This window comes from Euleptes europaea, chromosome 18, assembly GCF_029931775.1.
Source record: "Euleptes europaea isolate rEulEur1 chromosome 18, rEulEur1.hap1, whole genome shotgun sequence".
NCBI classification, from domain to species: Eukaryota; Metazoa; Chordata; class Lepidosauria; order Squamata; family Sphaerodactylidae; genus Euleptes; species Euleptes europaea.
This window is the reverse complement of record NC_079329.1, coordinates 7,430,490-7,454,902: the sequence shown is the minus strand read 5'-3', so window position 1 is coordinate 7,454,902 and position 24,413 is coordinate 7,430,490. Positions and strand designations below refer to the sequence as shown.

General features: G+C 47.3%; 2 protein-coding genes across 2 annotated transcripts; both read right to left on the bottom strand.

Annotated features, from left to right (window-relative positions):
* Positions 1 to 2,044: 2,044 nt before the first annotated feature.
* Positions 2,045 to 3,145, bottom strand: LTB4R (leukotriene B4 receptor). The gene has a single exon (XM_056863871.1). The coding sequence runs from the start codon at positions 3,143 to 3,145 to the stop codon at positions 2,045 to 2,047; it is 1,101 nt and encodes a 366-aa protein (XP_056719849.1).
* A 13,195-nt stretch (positions 3,146 to 16,340) lies between these two features.
* On the bottom strand, positions 16,341 to 17,423 carry LOC130490093 (leukotriene B4 receptor 2-like). The gene has a single exon (XM_056863890.1). The coding sequence runs from the start codon at positions 17,400 to 17,402 to the stop codon at positions 16,341 to 16,343; it is 1,062 nt and encodes a 353-aa protein (XP_056719868.1). The 5' UTR covers positions 17,403 to 17,423.
* Positions 17,424 to 24,413: the final 6,990 nt, after the last annotated feature.

Here is a 24,413-nt window from a genome sequence, read left to right as displayed (position 1 = left end):
CTCAAACCATGCTAGGGTTGCTCCTTAAAGGAAGACCTGCTCCATTCTTGCTGGTAAGGAGAAAGTGAAGGATGTTTCCCCGTAAACTCGAAATGGTGTATTTAAATTCTTGCTGGAATTAACAGTGTTATTGGGGGAAGGGGGGTTGGTAGAAAATGTTTCTGTTTTGTTTTGTCCTACCTTGTACCACCCATACCATTCTGAGTTTTGAACAAAGGATGGACAAATTCCTTGGGCTGTTATTTTTTGTTCTAGTCTGCCTACCCTTTTCTTCTTCAGGGGTGAGATTCAGAAAGGAAAAAGAACGCACACATGAAAATAAAAGAGTTTGTGCATCCCTTCTACAGTTCCTGCCCTTCCCCATGAGTAGCAGTTTGGGAAAAATGATGAAAAATTGCATACATTTGTACAGGTTGCTAAACTTGGATATTTCCCGGACTGTGCAGAACTTAAAACAACAACAACAACAACACAAGGATATACACACAGCTGACTAATAAACCCCTTTACACAATCAACTGAATGTGCATGGTGGAGGAAGAAGGATCAGAACCATGAACCTGAACCAACAGGTTATTTATGGCTACTAGTAAAAATGAATACTAGTCATGATGCATACCTATTCTCTCCCGGGTCAGAAGAGCATGCCGATTATAGTAGGTGCTGTGGAACACAGGCAGGATGGTGCTGCTGTAGTCGTCTTGTTTGTGGGCTTCCTCAAGGCACCTAGTTGGCCACAGAGTGAATGGACTGCTGGACTTGATGGACCTTGGTCTGATCCAGTATGACATTTCTTATGTTCTTATCAGTTCCCTGATTATTCAGATAAGTTTACACGCATACCCCTTCAATGCATATAGGGGTTAGTTTGGGCCCCGTTCAAGTGGACATGCCATTGGGGAAAGGACTGCCCCCACAATTCTGCTTCCCTTCAGTGTAGATTCAGTTTAGGCACACTGGAAGTGTGTTATGTGGATTGAGTGGGAATCTATGGTGACTTTCTAAGACACATACGCACAGTCACGCACCAGCAGTCCAACCTACCTGGAAGTCCCGTGCATACTTTGATGCATTCTTATGCCTATTTTATTTATTTTATTCACTTACACCCTGCCTTTCTCCCCCTGCAGGGACCCAAAGCAGTTTACATAATTCTCCCTTTCTCCATTTTATCCTCACAACAATCCTGTGAAGTAGGTTAGGCTGAGAGTGTGTGCCTGGCCCAAGGTCACCCAGCAAGCTTCCATGGCAAAATGGGTGTTCGAACCTGGGCCTCCCAGATGCTAGTCTGATACTCTAACCACTACACCACGCTGGCTCTCATCATGCCTAGATGCCTTCTTACGCCTTTCCCTCCAATGGCGACCAACGAGAGGCCTGAATCAATATTAACAGTACATCTGCATGTGGTTTAGGAGCCAAAATATTGGCCCAAATATTGCATTTATATATCTTGAGCACATTTTCAACAAGCGCTTTTACAAATTGATTTGGGAGCTCTGGTCACACGTCCTGGAAGCTGGTCCAAATGAAAATGATTTGGGGGAAGACTGCTAAGAAACTTAAGGCTTGAGTGGGTATTTGAACACGAGTCTTTCAGGTTCCAAAGCTAGCCCTCTGGTCACTGCAGAATACAGACCAGTGGAGCATGCTTATTTCAGACGAGGGGCAAGTATTGAGAATACACAGTGACTGGGTCCATTGCATGAATACAAAAACAACAATAAAAAACCTGAAGCGTGTTACATTGTATGAAAAATCTAACAAAATCTAACAAAATATTACAGATCTGTTCACAGTAAAAAATTGAAAATACAGTGAAAATACAAAATTCACATACCTCTGGATGAGCCATGCTGGGAAAATTCTTTGGCCTTCCTCTAACAATAACAACCTGCCCTTGCCAAACTCCAGTCGGGACTTTAAAGCCTTAATACCTTAATTTTCACTTAATTAACCCAATATTTGCCTAATACCACAACAAACTCTGTACTTAATACTGGTGTCTTGGGTGTACCATATCAGAGATCCATATAGTAGCCTCTCATGGTGATTTAAGGGGCTTTGAAACCTCTGCAAGTTCTTCAGATGTTTCCCCTGTTGGGTTGGTAGATATGGTCAACTGTGCAGGACTCCCATTCCCTGTGGGGTCCACCTTGGTTTCCATGTGGTGTTGAGGGTCCCGGGTGGTACCGTGTTTTGCGCTGGACATTTCTGAAGCAGTCCCTTCAAAGAGCTTGGCCATGAAGCCCAAGCCAGCTGATCGGATGAGGGAGCCACCACTGAAGGCATAGAGGATAGGGTTTATGCTACTGCTGAAGAAGGCAAGAGCAACCAACACGGGCCTCGCCGCTTTTCCTATGGCTTTTATTTTGGCAGAGCCGCTCCACACGGCAACCACATCCAGAAGGTTGACCACGTGGTAAGGGAGCCAAAAAGCAGCAAAAGCGATCACGATGAGAGAGATGAGGCGGCTTGTGCGGCGTTTTCGGCGAAAGCGGGTGTCCCTTAGTCGTTGGCCAATGGTGCAGTAGCTGTAGATGATGGTGATGAAAGGAAGCAGGAATCCAGTGATGGTTTCGAAAAGGTTATGGAAGACCAGATCTCTGTCTGTGGGGTGGCCAAAGTCACAGTGAAGCTTTCCATCACCTTTCTTTGCCACCTGTCGGTAGAGGAGGACGGGGATGGCCAAGAGAAAGCCAGCCATCCAGATGGCCAGCACCACGAGCCGTATAGTCTTTTTGCTGCGGATCTTGTGCGAAAGGATGGGCTTGGAGACAGCCAAGCAGCGGTCCAAACTCATGAGGGAGATCAGGAGGATGCTGGCGTACATGCTGACCCCACAGATGTAGTGGCAAGCACGACAGACAACGTCACCCAGCTCCCACGCTCTGACGGTGAGCACCCGCAGGAAGATGGGGGCTGTGAGCAGCACTATCAAGTCGGCGATGGCCAAGTGGAGGATGAGGAGGCAGGTGACCGTCCGCTTGCGGACCCGGCAGCCCGCGCTCCACACGACGAAGGCGTTGCCGGGGAAGCCCAAGAGGAAGGCGATCAAGAGCACAGCGATGCCAATCGACGCCCCCTTCAGTGAGGACTCCCCTGTCACTGGGGCCGAGATGTTCAGAGTTGAATTGTCCCCCATCATTCCGTCAGAAAGCGGAAGGGGAACTGTGTGAAAAAGAGGGGAGAGATGAGGAAGGAGAAGTAAATAAATAAATTTTATTTGTGGCTAATATGCCAGATAAAACAGGTAAAACAGAAAATGACTACACAGAGTAGATGTTTACAACCAAGGTCAACAAAATTAGGAATTGCAAATTTCTACAGATTAAGGAAGTACATTAAGGCAATGTAGCTTCATTGCTACTGCACAATATTTTGCAACCTGGGTGGTGATTGGTGAGCTGTCTCCCAGCAGAAACCTTTTGGTCCATTCGCCCTCATCACCCTCAGAGCCCATTTCCCTAATCAAAGGGTCAATAATACTGAAGCAGGCTGACTTGTAGAGGGGACTTCTAAAAAATACATGCACAGTGGTTTCCAGCTCCCCTGTGTTACATGGGCAAAGTCTCTCCACCTTGGGGATCTTCTTAAATCTCCCCTCTAATATGGCAGATGGCAGGGCTGCACATCTGGCCAGTGTATAGGCCCTCCTATGTGTGTTCCTTTCCAGGGAGTATAAATATGCAGCTGATGCTAGAATATACCTGGAATGTTGAGGTGCTATAAAGCAGCCATTTTGTCCAGGTGAACTGATCTCTATCAGCTGGAGATCAGTTGTACTAGCAGGAGATCTCTAGCTAGTACCTGGAGGTTGGCAACCCTAACTGTGACTGGCCCAAGGTCACCCAGCAGGCTTCATGTGGAGGAGTGGGGAATCGAACCCAGGTCTCAAGATTAGAGTCTGCCGCTCTTATAAGGTTGCCATCTACCAGGTATTAGCTGGCGATCTCCTGCTATTACAAATGATCTCCAGCCGACAGAGATCAGCACCTGGCTGCTCTGGCAATTGGACTCTATGGCATTGAAGTCCCTCCCCTCCCAAACCCCGCCCTACTCAGGCTCTGCCCCAAAAATCTCCTGCCGATAGCAAAGAGGGACCTGGCAACCCTACAGGCGCTCTGATTTTGGAACAGAAAAAAAAATCCCCAAGTGATGGCGGGTAAAAAAAGGATGCCAGTGGGAGGCTTACCGCCCCAACCGCAGGCCGTGCAACCTGAGCACACAAGCCAGAAGAACATGCTAGAAAATGACTGCGAAGAAAAAAATTCAAGATGTGCGTGTGTGTAAAGTGCCCTCAAGTTGCAGCTGACATATGGCAACCACTTTATTAGGGTTGCCAACCTCCAGGTACTGCAAAACAATTCACAGTGCGATGTTAAATGGCTATGCAAAAGTAATGAACACTAGGCTCAGTTCTATACATATATTCAAAAGGAGATAGTTAATACAAAAAGTGGTGCAAGCAATATCTACAAGTGAGCGATAGTCGAACAAGTGAACATAGTACAACACGTATCAAAGAACAAGTCAAAGAACATCATATGCAACAAATCTATGTCAAATGTTTCTCTCTAGATCTTTAAGACCTTCCAATTATAATATCAGTTTTTGTAAGAGCTGGTCCAAAAAGTGGAAAAGATTCCTGTAGATTTTTCATAGAGTCCGTGTCGAAAATCAGACTCCTTAATCCGCTGGCCGTGTGCTGCGGGAGGGGAGGCACTTCAATGCCACAGAGTCCAATGGCAAAGTGGCCATTTTCTCCAGGTGAACTGATCCCTATCAGCTGGAGATCAGTTGTCATAGCAGGAGATCTCCAGCTAGTAGCTGGAGGCTGGCCACCCTAACAACGGGTGCTAAAAGGACATGCCCTTGATTAAAAACCCGTCATCCATTCTTTGAGCTCAAAGCACAAAGACTGGATGTTCAGTGCTGAACATGATGGAGCAATTTCCTTGAAGCTCTTGCAGATGGTGGGGCAACTTGATATGTATTGCCATCTGCAGAGAGTAATGGGGAAACAGAGGAAGCGTGTGAGAGCGAGGGGTTGGAGAGGCATTGCACATGCTGTGACAGCGAGCAATCTCCACTCACAAAGCTTTGCTCAGAAAGGAGATGGATCCTTTGTAGCTGTGTCTCCCCCCTTCGATGCAGGCAAAAATATTGGGTCCACCATATTTCTTTTCACCAGAGTGGGGGGAGAAGGAACTCTAGGACACTTTGGGCAGTCAAAGGTTCCCTAGGGGCCAAGTTAAGTATTCTCCCTTCCCTCTGCACTGTTCCAATTTCACAGCTCCTTGGGGGTTGCATTGCATTCTGGTAAAAGTGTCCCGAAATGTGTGACATGTTCCTGTGTTATGTTTCATAAGGTTTTGCAGGGCTGGTGCCAGAACTTAATGGATTTGTTACTCCAGTACAGTTCTAGTGCATTGATTTGTTACATTTGTTACTCTCGTACAGTCCAGGGTGATCTACCTGGTTGTCCCTTCCCTATTTGATTGTCATGACAACCCTGTGAGATAGGTTGAGAGGGTACAGACAGGCTCAAGGTCCCCTAGACAGCATAGTTAAATTGTGGAATTCCCTGTCCCAGGATGTAATGAAGGCTACCAACTTGGAAGGCTTTAAGTGGACATGTTTATGGAGCGATAGGGCTATCCATGGCTACTAGTCAAAATGGACACTAGTCATGATACATACCTATTCTCTCCAGGACCAGAGGAGCAGGCCTATAATATTAGGGGCTGTGGAACACAGGCAGAATAATGCTACTGCAGTTGTCTTGTTTGTGGGCTTCCTAGAGGCACTTGGTTGGCTACTGTGTGAACGGACTGCTGGATTTGATGGACCTTGGTCTGATACAGTATGGCTTTTCTTATGTGCCATTGTGTGAATTTGCATTTGGGTCTCCCAGCTCCTACTCTGACATTCTAGCCACTAGATCACATGTATTTTACTGGACCAGGGTGATGGAAACCTCCCCTTCCACACACAGAAGAAGATGCCTTCTACTGAATTAGACCTTTGGTCCATCAAGGCTAGTATTGCCTACTCAGACTTGCAGCCACTCTCCAGGGTCTCTGGCAGAGGTCTTTCACATCACCTACTGCCTGGTCCTTCTTAAACTGGAAATGCCAAGGACTGAGCCTGGGACCTTCTGCATGCAAACCGAGGCCCTTCCAACTGAGCCACAGCCCTTCCCCTCCCCTGACACCACAGAAAATAAGGTGGACCTACTACTGCCTTTACGGTAAGAGTAGTTCAGTGATGGAATTGGCTGGATGGTGGTGACCTCCCCCTCACTGGCAGACTTCAAGCAGAGGCTGGACAAGCACTTGTCAGGGATGCTCTAGGCTGATCCTGCACTAAGCAGGGGGTTGGACTAGATGGCCTGTATGGCCCCTTCCATAGGGTTGGCAGGTCCCTCTTTGCCATTGGCGGGAGGTTTTTAGGGGGGAGCCTGGGGAGGGGAGGGACTTCAATGCCATTGAGTCCAATGGACAAAGTGGCCATTTTTCTCCAGGTGAACTGATGTCTATCGGCTGGAGATCAGTTGTAATAGAAGGTCTCCAGCTATTACTTGAAGGTTGGCAACCCTACAACTCTATGCTTCTATGATTCTAAACTAGATACTTATACCAGGATTAGCTCCTAGGCTCTGGAGGAGCAAGGTGCATTCCTTCTGTTTCTAGGGCTTCTGCTCAGGTACTGTCAGGGTGTGCAGAGAAAGGATAACCAAATCTTCCAGGTTCTCTGGAATTAAGCTGAGTCACATACTATGGGCCTGTTACCACATCCTGTGCTTTTTAGAAGAATAAAAGGTAGTGGGGGCTTAATTGTATGCTTCTCGCACAATGTGGTTTCACTGGGCAATCCCCAAAATCAGGAGAACCCCCTCCTCCCCAGCTCAGCCATCAATGCTTAAATTGAGCTTGATCTTTTTCTAAAGATTGGTCCTGGAAGATCATTGTGGTATACTAGAGCATGAAGAAGAAGAAGTTGGTTTTTATATACCGACTTTCTCTACCACTTAAGGAAACTCAAACCGGCTTACGATCACCTTCCCTTCCCCTCCCCACCACAGACACCCTGTGAGGTAGGTGGGGCTGAGAGAGCTCTAACAGAGCTGTAACTTGCCCAAGGTCACCCAGCTGGCTTCGTGTGTAGGAGCGGGGAAACCAACCCGGTTCACCAGATTAGCCTCCGCCGCTCTTGTGGAGGAGAGGGGAATCAAACCCAGCTCTCCAGATCAGAGTCCGCATCTCCAAACCACAGTTCTTAACCACTACACCATGCTGGTGTAGTGTTCTGATACAGAACAAAGTAGGCTATGGTTAGTCAGTGACCAGTAATAGGTGCTCCACATCTGCTCAGGAGCAATGTCTTTCTCGCAATATCAACCAGACCTGAGCACAAGCATTAAAAAAAAAATGTTTCGGTCCCAGTTGATCCAGAGGAGGGCAACAAAGATGGCGAGGGGTCTGGAGACCAAGTCCTATGAGGAACGGTTGAAGGAGCTGGTGATGTTTAGCCTGGAGAGGAGAACGCTGAGAGGGGACATGATAACCATCTTCAAGTACTTGAAGGGCTGTCATAGAGAGGAGGGTGCCGAGTTGTTTTCTGTTGCCCCAGAAGGTTGGACCAGAACCAATGGGTTGAAATTAAATCAAAAGAGTTTCCGTCTAGACATTAGGACGAATTTTCTAACAGTTAGAGCGGTTCCTCAGTGGAACAGGCTTCCTCGGGAAGTGGTAAGCTCTCCTTCCCTGGAGGTTTTTAAGCAGAGGCTAGATGGCCATCTGTCAGCAATGCTGATTCTGTGACCTTGGGCAGATAATAAGAGGGCATCTTGGCCATCTTCTTGGCATAAAGTAGGGGTCACTGGGGGTGTATGGGGGAGCCAGTTGTGAATTTCCTGCATTGTGCAGGGGGTTGGACTAGATGACCCTGGTGGTCCCTTCCAACTATGACTCTATGATCTCTCTGGTCTCGAATCCATCCCTGTGAACCCCCTTCCTCTTGCTCTCTCTTATTGACCCCCCCATCAGGGAGACCAGCGAAGAACCTGCCATCCCTGCCGAGCCCCTACATCTTATTGGCACCATTATGATGAGCTATATCTACACTCACCTTCTTTTCCTGGCTTACAAATCTCTTCGTCTCCAGCCGTCTGCGTGCGAGCTTTCCGGCCGTCTGCGCCTCCGGCTTCGTCTCATCGAAGGGCTCCTCTCACCCTTCTGAGAATCGCCTCCAGTGGAAGTGGTTTATTTGTTTGTCGTTTTTCTTTTCTGTGCCTCCCCCCCAGCTCCAAGAGGAAGTACCTCAAAGTTTCAGAAGAGTTGAGTAACTGGTGGTAACGAAAGGGAGTGGGGTTACAGAAGAGGTTGAGAATGCAAGCCGGAAAAGTCTGGGGTCCGGCAAAGACATTTGGTTTCAGCATCGAATAGAACAAATCCATATTTCCGTGGATCTAAGGTGAGTCTTGGAGAAATCTCTCTCTTATATATATATATATATATATATATATATATATATATATATATATATATATATATATATATATATATATATATATATATATATATATATCAAATATATATATATATAAAACAACATAACACATACATACAAACATAAAACATACAATCCTCATACATAATCTGTACTCTAAACCTATAAACTCACCTCCTTCCGCACTGGAACAGAGGTGAATCATTCTATAATACCAACTATTAAATATTAAATCTTGAAATGGTTTAGACCTTTAACCGAAATACATTCATTTATACTCAAGCCTGCATGTGATCTAGCTACCGTAGGCGTCTATATTATACTATATTATGTTAGTAGTATAAAGGTTTGTTAAACCTTTTAGCCAATATATCTAAATAATACATACCACAACTTATCTATTATTATTAGCTAATTATAGAAACGTATATTTATATCCCTTTTTATCACTGAAAAGGTTCCTATAGCAGCCTGTCTCCGAGACAATGGGCTATTGTCTTAGGGTTGCCAGGTCCCTCTTTGCCACCGCTGGGAGATTTTTGGGGCAGAGTCTGAGGAGGGTGGGGTTTGGGGAGGGGAGGGGCTTCAATGCCATAGAGTCCAGTTGCCAAAGCGGCCATTTTTTCCAGGGGAACTGATCTCTATCGGCTGGAAATCAGTTGTAATAGCAGATTTCCAGCTAGTACTTGGAGGTTGACAACCCTATATTGCCTTCTCCTGGCCTTGTCTTGCTGGCTACAGTCTTTCAGCATTCTACACCCCAACTCCCTTTGTGTCCTATTTTAGTAGTCATCAAGCCATTCGGCAGGACCCTCAGGTGGATGTCAGAGTCCCTCTTGCAGGGTTGACAGCTTCCACCCAACATTTTCCCCTTTCGTTTGGAAGTGGTTGGTCACATGTGGAGAGCCAGTGTGGTGTCGTGGTTATTGTATTGGACTGGGATCCGGGAGACCCAGGTGTGAATCCCCACTCTGCCGTGGAAGTAGGAGGGCCAGCCTCCAGGTGGTGGCTGGAGATCTCCTGCTATTACGACTGATCTCCAGGCGACAGAGATCAGTTCCCTTGGAGAATATGGCCGCTTTGGCAATAGGACTCTATGGCATTGAAGTCCCTCCCTTCCCCAAACCCTGCCCTTCTCAGGCTCCACCCCTCAAAATCTCCAGGTATTTTCCAACCTGGAGCTGGCAACCCTAGTAAGGACCCAAGCTAGTGGGGACCATGCCATATGACATTGTTTTTCAGGTACAGATTTGGAGGTAGGGTTGCCAACTTCCAGGTAGTAGCAGGCAATCTCCTGCTAATTCAACTTAACGGACTTTCACCAGCCATGATCATATGATCCATAACCCTCTGACAAAAGAATTTTCCTAACAGACAGAGATCAGATCACCTGGAGAAAAATGGCCGCTTTAGCAATTGAACTCTATGGCATTGAAGTCCCTCCCCTCCCCAAACCCCACCCCCTCAGGCTCCGCCCCAAAAATCTCCCGCCGGTGGCAAAGAGGGACCTGACAACCCTATTTGGAGGTCCCCTCCCACTCTTTGCTTGCAAACAAGGACAGCCAAGGTGTACTAGACACACGAGACTAGCGCTCTCCTCTACCATGTAAGGGTTCACAATAGGGTTGCCAACCTCCAGGTGGTTAGTAGAAAAGGCAGCACGAAGGCTCAATCAAACAACAAATAATACACCGTGATACTAGATCAAACCAACATATATTATATAAACCTATTGTACACAAACTAATATATATGGCATTCATTCATGCCAACTATAAATCCTACAGTTCAAATTAAATCAACATATAACAATATCCCAAACATTCCCCGTATATACGAGACCCTGAATCCGGTCTCTACAGGCGGTGGCTGGAGATTTCCTGCTATTACAACCTCATCTCCAGCCCATAGAGATCAGTTCCCCTGGAGAAAATGGACGCTTTGGCCATTGGACTGTACAGCATTGAAGTCCCTCCCCGAACCCCGCCCTCCCCAAAAATCTTTAGGTATTTCCCAACCCAGAGATGGCAACCCTATCCTAGCACCTATTGCTGCAGCCAAAGAGCGGATTTGCCCCAGGCAAAATCACACCAGATGCCATCAGTATAACACTCCCTTCATTTCAAGTTACTACAAATTACAAGCTGGGTTTTTACGTCATTCCTCCCCTCCTACCCCATCCCACCAACACCTTTTCTCTGTTTGTTGGCTTAACGTCCAGAATGATGAAGAGTTCTGGGGAATTTTTTTTTTTAAATGCTCTGAATTTCAGAACCAGTTAGGGCCAAGGGGATGAGACACTAGGAGATCCATGAAGGGATTGCCCAGCCAGTTGCTGTTGGTTTTTTCAATTGGTAGATGGTAACTACGAGGCCACCAACACTGGGTCATGTTCACAATTATGTTTGCCAACCTCCAGGTGGTGGCTGGAGACCTCCTGCTATTGCAACTGACCTCCAGGTGGCAGAGATCAGTTCCCCTGGAGAAAATGGCCGCTTTGGCAATTGGACTCTATGGCATTGAAGTCCCTCCCCAAACCCTGCCCTCCTCAGGCTCCGCCCCAAAAATCTTTAGGTATTTCCCAACCCGGAGATGGCAACCCTAGTTGCTGCCCTCAACCATAGGCCTGGCGGAATATCTCTGTTTTGCAGGCCCCGTGGAATTTAGGGTTGCCAGGTCCCTCTTTGGGAGGTTTTTGGGGTGGAGCCTGAGGAGGAAGGGGTTTGGGGAAGGAAGGGACTTCAATGCCATAGAGTCCAATGGCCAAAGCGGCCATTTTCTCCAGGTGAACTGATTATCAGCTGGAGATAGGGTTGCCAGGTCCCTCTTCGCAAATGGCGGGAGGTTTTTGGGGCGCAGCCCGAGGAGGGTGTGGATTGGGGATGGGAGGGACTTCAATGCCATAGAATCCCATTGCCAAAGCAGCCATTTTCTCCAGGTGAACTGATCTCTATTGGCTGGAGATCATTTGTAATACTGGGAGATCTCCAGCTAATACCTGGAAGTTGGCAACCCTAGCTGGAGATCAGTTGTAATATCAGGAGATCTCCAGCTAGTACCTGAAGGTTGGCAACCCTAGAGATGCAACATGTCTGCCCCATGCTTGTATAGCTTTGCCACCTTTTGCCTGGCAGGACTGCTTTGCCTTTATTGGCTCCATGGTAGGTGGGAATTTCCCAGGGATGGGGCAGCTTCTCCTAGCATGGAGATGCACTATCCGAGGCAATTTCCGCCTACGCATCAGCCATCTGGAAGGTGCGAATGCCGTCCTTTTTTTGCATGACTTGGGCCTGTAGGCAATGGAGATAAGGAAAGGCGAACCTTGCATGAACCAACCCCGAAGTCCCTCAGCTTTTGCAACAGCCCCCGTCCGCTCCCGGGCTGTGGCACAGCGTCCCCTGGCGCTGGGCCGGGGCTTGAGCATGACTCAGAGTGGATTCACTTCCTGTTGTGGGACTGTGAGAACATTCAGTAAGAGACGGTGTGCAAACAGCACCTTGCCTTCCCAGTCTCTTCCCAGTTGCAAGAGGGAGTTCCCTTTCCCATAAGAATCCATGGACTTAATTTGTAGAACGGAGTTTCAGTTTGGGTGTTTCGAAGGGTGTGTTTTTTCCGCAATAGAAGTGTGGGCATCATATTCCACTAGGGTTGCCATGTCCCTCTTCGCCACTGGCGGGCGGTTTTGGGGGGCAGAGCCTGAGGAGGGTGGGGTTTGGAGAGGGGAGGGACTGCAGCCATAGAGTCCAATGGCCAAAGTGGCCATTTTCTCCAGGTGAGCTGATCTCTGTCGGCTGGAGATCAGTTGTAATAGCAGCAGATCTCCAGCTAGTACCGGCAACCCTGTATTCCACACATGTGGTTTTTGTCGCCCAGCACCCTTGCTGGATATTTCTGTTTATTCGGCCATGTGTGGAAGGGATACGCCAACTCTACAGCAGAAGGGATTCAGAGGAAAGGACATGCGTGTGGAAGGATTTTCCCCAAGCTGACTTAAATGGTTGCTGATCGACTGCCGAGAAGATCAGGAGTAAGTTGTGCATGCGGAATAGCCCATGCACAGGCCTGAAAGGAAAAATCAAGATAATCCCTCCACTCAAGGTTGAAAATACAACCCCAGATTCAATAACTGGTGAGCCCATTACTCCTGGCTATCCAGGAGAAGAATTGCTGCCTCCAGTTTTCAGTCCTACCCTTTTGCTAATTGCTGCTACTCATTGGTCCCACTTATAGGGATGCCAACCTCCAGGTGGGGCCTAGAGATCTCCTGGAGTTACAACTAGGGTTGCCAACCTCCAGGTATTAGCTGGAGATCTCCTGCTATTACAACTGATCCCCAGCCGACAGAGGTCAGTTCACCTGGAGAAAATGGCCACTTTGCCAATTGGACCCTATGGCATCGAAGTCCCTCCTTTCCCCAAACCCCGTCCTCTTCAGGCTCCGCCCCAAAAACCTCCCACCGGTGGCGAAGAGGGACCTGGCAACCCAAATCACAACTGATCTCCACTCTAAAGAGAATAGTTCCCTTGGAGAAAATTGCTACTTTGGAGCATGGACTCTATGGTGTTATACCCCACAGAGGTCCCTCCTCTACCCCAAACCTGCCCTCCCCAGGCCCCATCCTCCAAATCTCCAGGAATTCCCCAACTCAGAGTTGACAACTCTGGCCCCGCAGTCCCACGATTTATAGTTCAATCCTTTTCAGAGTTAACTCCAGTCTAAGCCCATTGAAATCAATGGGCTTAGACTGGAGTAACTTTGCATAGGACTGCAGTGTTAGTGGCAGATACTAGTTTAATTGGCATTAAAGGGGGATTAGAGAAATTCCTGGAGGAGAGGTCCAACAGTGGCTTTTAGCCACAATGACTGGATAGAACCTCCATGTTCACAGGCAGTATACCCCTGAATGCCAGTTGCTAGAAGACAACTGAGGGGGGCTTCAGCTTCTATGCCACTCCTTGTAGTTCTTATGGAGGCATCTGGTTGGCCAATGAGGGAAACAGGATGCCGGATCAGATGGATTAGAAGTCCCAGCTGGGCTCTCAGAGTCTTATGATTTGCTATGGGCTCCACTCCACCCAAAATTTTAATTTTGGTTCACAGCAATCCCAGGCAAGTGAGGCCTGGAACTGACTCACTATAAGGCGGCTCCTTACATCTGAAGGCACATGAGCCATACATGAGTCACCCCTCTTCAACTCTTTGACCCCATGACCGTTCCTGAAATCTGCCCCTCTTTGCTGGCTTCCCCTTCACTTTCTTGTGTTGTACACACATACGAAGCCACTTTCTACTTAATCAGTCCCTTGGTCCATCAAAGTAAGTATTGCCTACTCAGACTGGCAGCAGGTCTCCAGGGTCTCAGGTGGAGGTCTTTCCCACCAACTACTGCCTGGTCCTTTTGGCTGGAGATGCTGAGGATTGAACCTGGGAACTTCTGCATGCAAAGCAGATGCTCTGCAACTGAACCGCAGCCCCTCTCCATAAATTACCTACCATTACCTCAGAGATTGAATTGTAGGGTTGCCAGCTTCGGGTTGGGACATACCTGTTGGTTTTTGGGGCAGAGCCTGAGGAGGGCTAGGTTTGGGGAACGGAGGGACTTCAATGCCATAAAGTCCAATCGCCAAAGTGGTCATTTTCTCCAGGGGAACTGATCTCTGTCACCTGGAAATCAGTTGTAATAGCAGGAGATCTCCAGCTACTACCTGGAGGTTGGCAATCCTAATGAACTGTGATTTGAGAGGCCTTAAGCCAGCCTCTGTCTCTCTCGGCTTCACTTTTCCCCATATGCAAAATGGGGGAAAATAGTATTGGCCTACCTTACAGGGCTATTAGAAGGCGTGGTGGAGGGGGAAAGTGCCGTCAAGGCACAGCTGATTTGTGCGGACCTCATAGGGTTTGGTTTGCCATTGCCTGCCTCTGAGTGGCTGAGAGAAGGGTTGGCAGCCTCCAGGTGGTGTCTGGAGATCTACTGCTATTAAAACTGATCTCCAGACGACAGAGATCAGTTCATCTGAAGAAAATGGCCACTTTTGATGGTGGACTCTATGGCTTTATATCCCATCGATGGGATATAAAGCCATATAAAGCCACAAACATCGCCCTCCTCAGGCTCCACACCTAAAATCTCCAGGTATTTCCCACCCTGGAGCTGACAACCCTAGCTGAGAGAGTTCGGAGAGAACTGTGACTAGCCCAAGGTCACTCAACTGGCTTTATGTGTAGGAGTGGGCAAACCAACCTGGATCACCAGATTAGAGTCCGCCGCTCATGTGGAGGAGTGGGGAATCGAACCCGGTTCTCCAGATTGGAGTCCGCTGCTCTGAACCACTGCACCACGCTGGCTAGAAGGAATACTAGGATAATATTCATGAAATGCTTTAAATCCTGAAAGGGGATAAATCCTAAATGTCTTTGTTCTGCAACAATTAAATTTATAACCGAACTCTTTCCCCCATAAATAACACCCCCCAAAAGCTGTTTGCATAAAAATGTAGGTATATGGGTATAAAATAGTTGGTTTATTGTAAACAACTCAACACAAATAATCACAGACTATTCAAGAGCATGGAGGACCTTCAAACATCACTGCTGTTCAGCAGATAGGAAGGTTATACACGTTCCTCATCCCAAAATGGAGATCTCTTCGAGACGGTGCTGCCAGCTGATAACCAAGGAATGTTCTGCAGATCTTAGCTGAGCAGATCTGCCGATCGCTGATCCCAAGGGTACACCTGTAGTCCGTTTTAGCTTATCACCAAAAAAGAAGGCTAGAAATATTCCAGAGCCCACTCTTAACACATGGAATCACTTCACCAGGAAGCTATCTATTGAAACTCTAAAATGGATACTAGTCATGATGCAGACCTATTCTCTCCAGAATCGGAGGAGCATGCCTATTATATGAGGTGCCGTGGAACACAGGCAGGATGGTGCTGCTGCAGTGGTCTTGTTTGTGGGCTTCCTAGAGGCACCTGGTTGGCCACTGTGTAAACAGACTGCTGGACTTGATGAGCCTTGGTCTGATCCAGCAGGGCTTTTCTTATGTTCTTATGATATTTAGTGTTTTCATTATTAAATAATGCCACTTTTTCTTTTCTTGTTTATGAATATATTCATACTGCCCCTTTTCATATTCTTCCCTTATTATCCATCACAATTTTCTTATCCCATCCTTCCAATGAGCTCAGGGTAGCATACACACTTCTCCCCTCTGTGTCATCCTCACAATCCTGTGGGGTAGATTACATGCAGCTGGCTCAGATCACCCAGTGAGCATTGTGGCTTAAACAGTACTAGTAGTAGAAGAGTTGGTTTTTATATGCCGAATTTCTCTACCACTTAAGGGAGAATCAAACTGGTTTACAATCACCTTCCCTTCCCCTCCTCACAACAGACACCCTGTAAGGTAGGTGGGGCTGAGAGAGTTCAGAGAGAACTGTGATTAGCCCAAGGTCACCCAGCAAGCTTCATGTGGAGGAGTGGGGAATCAAAGCCGGTTCTCCAGATCAGAGTCCACTGCTCTTAACTTCTACACCATGCTGGCTTGAACTAAGGCCCCCCTCCCAAGTCTTAGGCCGCCACTGTCATCATTATAAATATTTTATCATCAAGCTTTGTTTATTTGGAAAAAGAAAGTGGCTCTGCTTTGTAGTGTAGACATGATCATTGTGCCTCTCCACAAGCCAAGTGTTTCATGTGAGGACGAGGAAGACAACAGCACAGAAGGAACACTGCGTCAAAACAGTAATTCGGTTGAGGAGACACTTATATCTGGCCTGAAAGGGGTGACCCATCATGGCAGCCCCCTGCCTGCCCCCTGTGCCTTAGTCAACCCTGTCACAACCTCCAAGAGGTTGTTGCTCCATGACCACAGCAGCTCCCGGCACTACCACCACTGAATCTTTGGCCAAGTTTCTCTGTGACAGAGTCCTCCTACCAAGGCCCTCAGATGCCCCCTCAAAGAACTTGGCGATGAAGTTGGCCCCCGAGGTCTTAATGAGGTTCCCAGCAGCAAAGACGTAAAGGACAGGGTTGATGCTACTGCTTAGGAAGGCCAAGGCGGTGGCCCCCGCCCTCCCGCCCTTCCAAGCCTGGCTCAGACGCTCGGCAACCCTCCCTGATGCCATGTTCGAGGACACCTGGATCATGTTAATGATGTGATAGGGTGCCCAGAGGCCAACGAAGCAGATCACTATGGCAACAATGAGCTTCTCGGTCCGAGCCCCTTGTCTTCTCCTCACTCCCCTGAGGCGTATTAAGATGGTGGAATAACATCCTACGATGATGGTGAACGGGATGACGAAGGCTACCACCGTTTCCAAGGAGAAGTGGAAGACCGCCAGGCCAGGCCTGGCGTGGCAGGGCTCACAGATATGATGCCCCAGAAAGGGGTCCTTCAACACTTGGCGGAAGAGGAAGGCTGGGATGGAGAACAAAATGGCCGCCAGCCAAATCCCTGTCAGGATCTTGACGACCAAGTGCTTCTTGCGAATGGCTTGAGAGAAGTAGGGCTGGCTGACGGCGAGGCACCGGTCCACGCTCATGAGGGTAATGATGAAGATGCTGGCAAACATGTTGACGCAGCAAAGGTAGTACACGCCTTTGCAGATGGCCACCCCGAACAACCAGTTCTTGAAGGTGAGGAAGATGATGAAGAAGGGCGTGAGGAGCAGCACCACCCCGTCTGCCATGGCCAAATTAAGGACCAGTATGCAGGTGACCGAACGGTGGATTGGCTTCATTTTCCAAAGGATGCTCCAGATGACAAAGAAGTTCCCAGGCAGCCCTATAAGGGCAGCCAAGAGTAGGAAGACAATCCCTGCCACGCTGGATGTCGGAGAACTCAGGAGGGTGCTGTTTCCTGAGGTTTGGTTGCAAGGGTTCATGATGGCAGCGGACAGAAGAGATGAGGAAGCCCTGTCAGGAAGGAGAAATGAAAAAAGATTTAGACCATGATGTGGGAAGCCGTCTTCCACCTCCCCGTTCTATGAATGGAACAAATTTGAAGATGTTTTTGCTCACATTAAGGCATTTTGCTCGTATTTATTCCATGTTAGCCTTCTTCTCACCTTTCTCTGTCACTAGGGTTGCCAGCTCTGGCTTGGGAAATACCTGGAGGTTGTGGGGGCAGAGCCTGAAGAGGGCAGGGTTTGGGGAGGGGAGGGACTTCAATGCCATAATCTCCAATTGCCAAAGCAGCCATTTTCTCCAGGTGAACTCATTTCTATCGGCTGGAGATCAGTTGTAATAGTGGTAGATCTCCAGCCACCACCTGGAGTTTCAAAACAGCACAGAAACAATATAAGAAATGCTTAATTTTATAAGTGAGTAAAGTGCAAAAGTGACAATAAATATATACAATATTATACAACAAGATACAGGTAAGTAATATATCTCAATCCAGCATGTCAAGGACTTGGAAACCTCTCAAGTCCATTCGGATGTAAGTCCAATAATCCAGTAGTTATTTAGGAAGAATATTTCCTTTATAGGGAGCAGTTGTATGTCTTTTCAGACTATATTTCAATACGCTGGAAATCAAGCAACATTTGCAAAGCCACAATACAGGATGACAGGACGTGTTGTCTAGATCATAATCAATCACGTTTCGCATATGGCTTCGTCAGCTACATGTATCCAAAAAGTACAATTTCAAAGCACCTCAGTAGGTAACATCTCTTTAGGGACCACCAACAGTATCGATTCAGGTCTCCGTCCTAATGGAGACCTGAATAGACAGTGTTGGTGGTCCCTAAAGAGATGTTACCTACTGAGGTGCTTTGAAATTGTACTTTTTGGATACATGTAGCTGACGAAGCCATATGCGAAACGTGATTGATTATGATCTAGACAACATGTCCTGTCATCCTGTATTGTGGCTTTGCAAATGTTGCTTGATTTCCAGTGTATTGAAATATAGTCTGAAAAGACATACAACTGCTCCCTATAAAGGAAATATTCTTCCTATATAACTACTGGATTACTGGACTTACATCCGAATGGACTTGAGAGGTTTCCAAGTCCTTGACATGCTGGATTGAGATATATTACTTACCTGTATCTTGTTGTATAATATTGTATATATTTATTGTCACTTTTGCACTTTACTCACTTATAAAATTAAGCATTTCTTATATTGTTTCTGTGCTGTTTTGGTTCTCCAATATGTTTACAGCACTGAGCCTTCGTTTTTTCCACCACCTGGAGTTTGGCAACCCTAGGCTCTACCCTGGGTTTTTTATCCAACCCTTCTTCCAAGGAGCTGAAGACAACCCTTCCCCAGTTTCTCCTCACAAGATCCCTGTGAGGTAGACTAGAGTGACTGGTTCTAGATCAGCCAGGCAGCTTCAGGGTACACATGAACATGCCTTATCTTGAATCAGACCCTTGATCCATCCAAGTCAGTATTGTCTATTCAGGCTTGCAGCTGCTCTCCAGGGTATCAGGCAGAGGTCTATCACGTCACCTACTGCCTGGACTTTTAAACTTAAGGTGCTGGGGATTGAACCAGAGACCTTCTGCATGCTAAGCAGATGCTCTAACACTAAGCCTCAGCTCCTCTTTTTACTGTGTTGGTACACTGGAGATCTGAATTGGGATCTCCAAGATCTGATTCTGACACACACTGACCACTACACCACACAATTACTACATTGGCATTTCTAATTATCACAATGATTCAAATGAAGGACTTGAGTTCCAAATTGATTACTTTGTATGCTTCATTTGGTTGAGGGTTTTTTGTTTTTTAACTCCATGATATTTGGGGAAGGAAAAGCAAAATGGGGCATTTGTTTATTTACTTTACAGCTTGCCTTTCTCGTAGAGACTCTAGGCAGATTACAAAATTATAAAGAAGGCAACAGGAATAGTATAAGACATATAATAACCAGTATAAGAAGGTTGGATTACAAAGTTAGAAAAGAGTGCAGTAAATGCAGTATAAAACCAATAGGTCATTGAATCATAGGGTCGCCATGAGTCAGAAGCGACTTGACGGCACTTAACATACGCACACAAGACCAATAAGAAATAAAAAGACTGGATTACAGAAATTAGAAAACAATGCTGTAAGAACAAGATAATGCATGTGTGTAAAGTTCCGTCCATTTGCAGTCGGTTTATTGTGACCCTATAGGCTTTGCAAGGCAAGAGATGAACAGAACTGGTTTTGCCATTGCCTTCCTCTGCATAGCAACCCTGGACTTCCTTGGTGGTTACTCATCCAAGCCCTGACCAAGACTGACCCTGCTTAGCTTCTGAGATCTGACAAGATCAAGCTAGCCTGGGTCATCCAGGGGGGTTATCGCATTATGTATTCCCAGCAACTTATTAAGAGTTTGAAACTGTTATAAAAAATACTGTTCGCACTTTGTTTGGCCCCTTTAGCTGTGAAGACGTCTTCCAACCATTTTTTAGCCATGGCATCCAAAAACCCTTTTAAAGCGATGTTTTTTTTAACATTTTCAAACTCTTAATACATCGCTGGGAACACATAATGCGGTAACCCCCAAGGTCAGGGCCAGATAATGCATACAAATGCAGATAAGAAATAGTCTTGGGAAACCAGCCCTAAGAAAGAAGGAAGGAATCACACCTTTCTCCTTCGATATTCCTGCTGTCCCTTCCCTGCTTTGCTTCTGAGATCTGACCAGATCAAGCTACCTGGGTCATCCAGATCAGGGTGAGATAATGCATACAAATGCAAATAAGAAAAAGTCCTGGCAAACCAGCCCTAAGAAAGAAGGAAGGAACCCCATGTTCCCCTTTGATATTCCTGCTGCCCCTTCCACACTTTCCTGCTCTTATGCTTAAAGCCCTAATGTGGATCCAGGTGATTCCACACCTGGATTATAGTTTCTTCTCTGCCCACCTTGTAAAACCCCACAGTCCTCCAATTGTGAACATAAGAAGAGCCCTGCTGGATCAGACCCAGGCCCATCAAGTCCAGCAGTCTGTTTACACAGGGGCCAACCAGGAGCCTCTTGGAAGCCCACAAACAAGACAACTGCAGCAGTGTCCTGCCTGTTTTCAACAGTACCTAATATATTCGGCATGATCCTCTGTTCATGGCATTCTTTCTGCCCAAAGGAGATAAGACTTACATGGGGACAGTTGTCTGGTGCAGGCCGGAGAGAGGTCTTCTTGTTATCTCCAGGCTGTCACATCTCTTCTCGGAGGAAAAGAAAATTACCTCCCTCTTTGAGAGTCTCTATCCCGGCTGCTTTGCACGTCCAGACTGGAAGCTGGAATGAGGTTGAGTAATGTAAGGGCAGGGAGTGGCCGGAGGGGTGGCTTTGGCACCTTCGCCTCTCGCATCTCAGCTTCCAAGTTGGGACTTGCTGGAGGAAGAAGGCCACACCCCGGCAGCTCCGGGCTTGGAGGAACGTGGCTGGCGAGTTCCGAGCCCAGCTCTCCCTTCTTGTCTTATCCTTTCATTCACAGAAAAGAGTGCCGGCCTTGCATGCAACGGAAGCAGCTAGACCACAGGAGGATGGGTGCAGAGGGCTGATAAAAGGGGCTGTCCGATCCAACGGGAGGAGGCGTCCTGGAATAAATGCACAACATACTACAGCATGTCAGAAGAACCTCGCTGAATTGGACAAAGGATCCGTGGAGGGCAGCATCATTCTCATCCTTGTTGCCAACCTCCAGGTGGTGGCTGGAGAGCGCCCAGAATTATAACTGATCTCCAGGGGAAAGAGATCAGTTCCCCCGGAGGAAATGGCTGCTTTGGACAATGGGCTTTACGGCATTATACCCTGCTGGAGTCCCTGTCCTACCCAGGCTCCATCGCCCCAGTGTGTGTGTAAGTGCCATCAAGTTGCTTCTGACTCATGGCGACCCTATGAATCAGTGTCTTCCAAAATGTCTTCCAGGTCTCGCAAATTGAAGGCTGTTGTTTCTTTTATAGAGTCGATCCGTCTCTTGTTGGGTCTTCCTCTTTTCCTGCTACCTTCAACTTTTCCTAGCATGATTGTCTTTTCCAGTGACTCTTGTCTTCTCATAATGTGGCCAAAGTACGACAGCCTCAGTTTAATCATTTTAGCTTCTAGCCTCAGTTCAGACTTGATTTGATCAACCCAGTGATAGATCTATAACCCCCAGGCTCCACCCCAAATCACCAGGAATTTCCCAATTTGGCAAATCTATAATCTCACAGTGGCCCAATATGTTCCCCTACCCAAAGACCCACAAGCAGGGTTCAGGGATCAAGACCTCTCTGCTGCCCTCCAAAAATTGGTATTCCAAAGTATGCTACCTCTTACCATGGAGGATCCATTTAGCTGCAATAGCTATTTTAGCCATTGCGTCAAACACATGAAGTTGCTTTATACTGAACCAGACAATTGTTCCATCAAGGTCAGTACTGTCTACTCAGGCTGGCAGCAGCTCTCCAGAGTCTCAAGATCATTCACATCACCTACTACCTGATCCTTTTTAACTGGAGATGCCAGGGATTGAACCAGGGACCTTCCACATGCAAAACCAAGGCTCTACCACTGAGCTACAACCTCTCCCCAGTTGCTCGGTCTTGCAAGGAGTAACCGCAGTCCAAATTGTTTGGGGGCAGGATAGCTCTTTACTCAATCAAGTGACATTTCTCTCCCCCCCCCCATCAACAACTGAAAATAAAAGCAAGTGATTCTTCAGTTGGACTCTTGGGTAGGGTTGCCAACCTCCAGGTCCTTATGGTGAACTAATAGTGAACACAAAGAACAAACAAACACAGTGCTGTACAACAGTTAGTCTATGAGAACACACACAACGACTTGTCAAAGAGAATATATACAGAAACAGTCCAACCGTTGACTTCCAATATTAGGAATGGTGCTCCAGCCTGTTGACTATGACAAACTTCCGCAGTCAGGTTGTAATATCATTCCAAACTGCAAAACAGTAACTTGAACTGCATAAACGGCGTGACTTTTCAATGGAGCTGTTTCAAAAGTGCATCCTCTGCCTCTCGGAGCGTAGCGTGGCAAACGCAATTAGCGTAACTTAGGTCTCAGTTGTAGCGTATCCGCTGACCCTTTTGAGGTGTTCTCATTTATATCCCTCTGGCTTTACGTTTAGGGATATTACAACAATAAAGCAGCACATGTATCCCAGGTATTTAAATCTATGTTTCACCCTGAGGCTTCTTCAGCCTATAAAGAATTTAAAACGACCACTGTGGGACCTGGCAACCCTACTACTGGGTCTGTCGCTGGTGAGCTGTCAAGCAGGTCTCTGGAGAGGTGGCAGACACGTTGTCTAATGAATGTAGAAGACCACGGAACTCTGAACTCCAAAACCCAGAGACATGTGTTTGGTTTGGAAAGCATCTCAAAGCTTAACTAGAATAGCAGGAGATCTCTGCAACCTCCAGGTGGTGGCTGGAGATCTCTGCAAGTCATTTCCTCTGGGGGAACTGATATCTGTCACCTGGAGATTAGTTATAATTCTGGGCACTCTCCAGCCACCACCTGGAGGTTGGCAACCTGCCTCTCACTTCTGAGTGGTTCTAGAAATACACTTGGCTTGGCATGCCCCCCCCCCCCCACACACACTTAGACTTTCTGCCCAAGAATGTATGCAAGTTAGGGCCCAGATGTGGGATGTCTTCTCTGAATCAGGATGTGTCAAGTAAATGCAAACAAACACTAAAGCTGGGGAAAGCTGAAGGAGGGAGGGCAAAGCTATAATTGTCAAGTTTCAGTCACCATGACCTATTACAGAACCTCATAAAAGCACAGGGAATGGATCTCTGTAGTCTGGAGATCAGGGGTCATTCCAGACCTTGCCTGTAAGCTGGGAACCCTATCAAGGGTTGCTAATTCTAGGTAAGGAGACTCCTGGAGATTCAGGGATGGAGCCTGGGGAGGGTGGGGCTTGAGGAGGGGAGGGATCTCTGCAGGGTGCAATGCTAGAGAGCCCACCCTCCAAATAGGGTTGCCAACCTCCAGGTGGTAGCTGGAGATCTCCTGCTATTACAACTGATCTCCAGGCAACAGAGATCAGGTCTCCTGGAGAAAAATGGCCACTTTGTAGGGTTGCCAGGTCCCTCTTCACCACCGGCGGGGTTTTTTTGGGCCGAGCCTGAGGAGGGCAGGGTTTGGGGAGGGGAGGGACTTCAATGCCACAGAGTCCAATTGCCACAGCGGCCATTTTCTCCAGGTGAACTGATCTCTATTGGCTGGAGATCAGTTGTAATAGCAGGAGATCTCCAGCTAGTACCTGGAGGTTGGCACCCCCTAGCGGAATTCCTTATCCAGCATGCTCATTCCCAGCCCTTCCCCTGCACCCGTGTTCATTGGCTAATTGCTACCAGCAGACTCATAACGAACCATTAAATTGTGTTAGATGAATGTACTGTTTTTCTCCAGAATAAAAGCCTATTTGACAGGAGCTATTACGCTTCCCCTCTCCCCCCCCCTTTTACGTGGGGTCAGGTACAGCCATTGAGTCATTCCTACAGAAGAAGTATCTACCAAGGTAGCATGGCTGAGTCAGCCAGCCCGGAGCAAGCAAGGACAGCGCTGAAAAGGAGACGTGGCCTGCATCATAAAGCAACACTTCCATAATTCATGGGGAGCGGGGAGACCCCGCTGAGTCTGTCTCTCATTTTCCAGAGATTTTCAGTTGGTTCAGAATGCTGCTTTTGATCAAAGTGATGCTTTTTGCACTAAAAAAAGCGGGCAGCTCAGAAAACCGTCGGACGTGAATAGAACAGAAGCTGATCTGTTTTGCACGCCCCCCCCCCCCCCCGGAGAAGGTTGACGCACTAGAAAATATATCTGCTGGCATAGATAGATGCACTCTAATAAGAATCCATTAAGACAGTTGAAGGGACAATCAATGTATTATTTCTTGCTAATGAAAATCCATAATAGAGAAAGTTTGTAGCCCTGAAC

Coding starts and splice junctions, on each gene's coding strand:
- LOC130490093 (XM_056863890.1), bottom strand. CDS start 17,402: ATGAACCCTTGCAACCAAACCTCAGGAAACAGCACCCTCCTGAGTTCT.
- LTB4R (XM_056863871.1), bottom strand. CDS start 3,145: ATGGGGGACAATTCAACTCTGAACATCTCGGCCCCAGTGACAGGGGAG.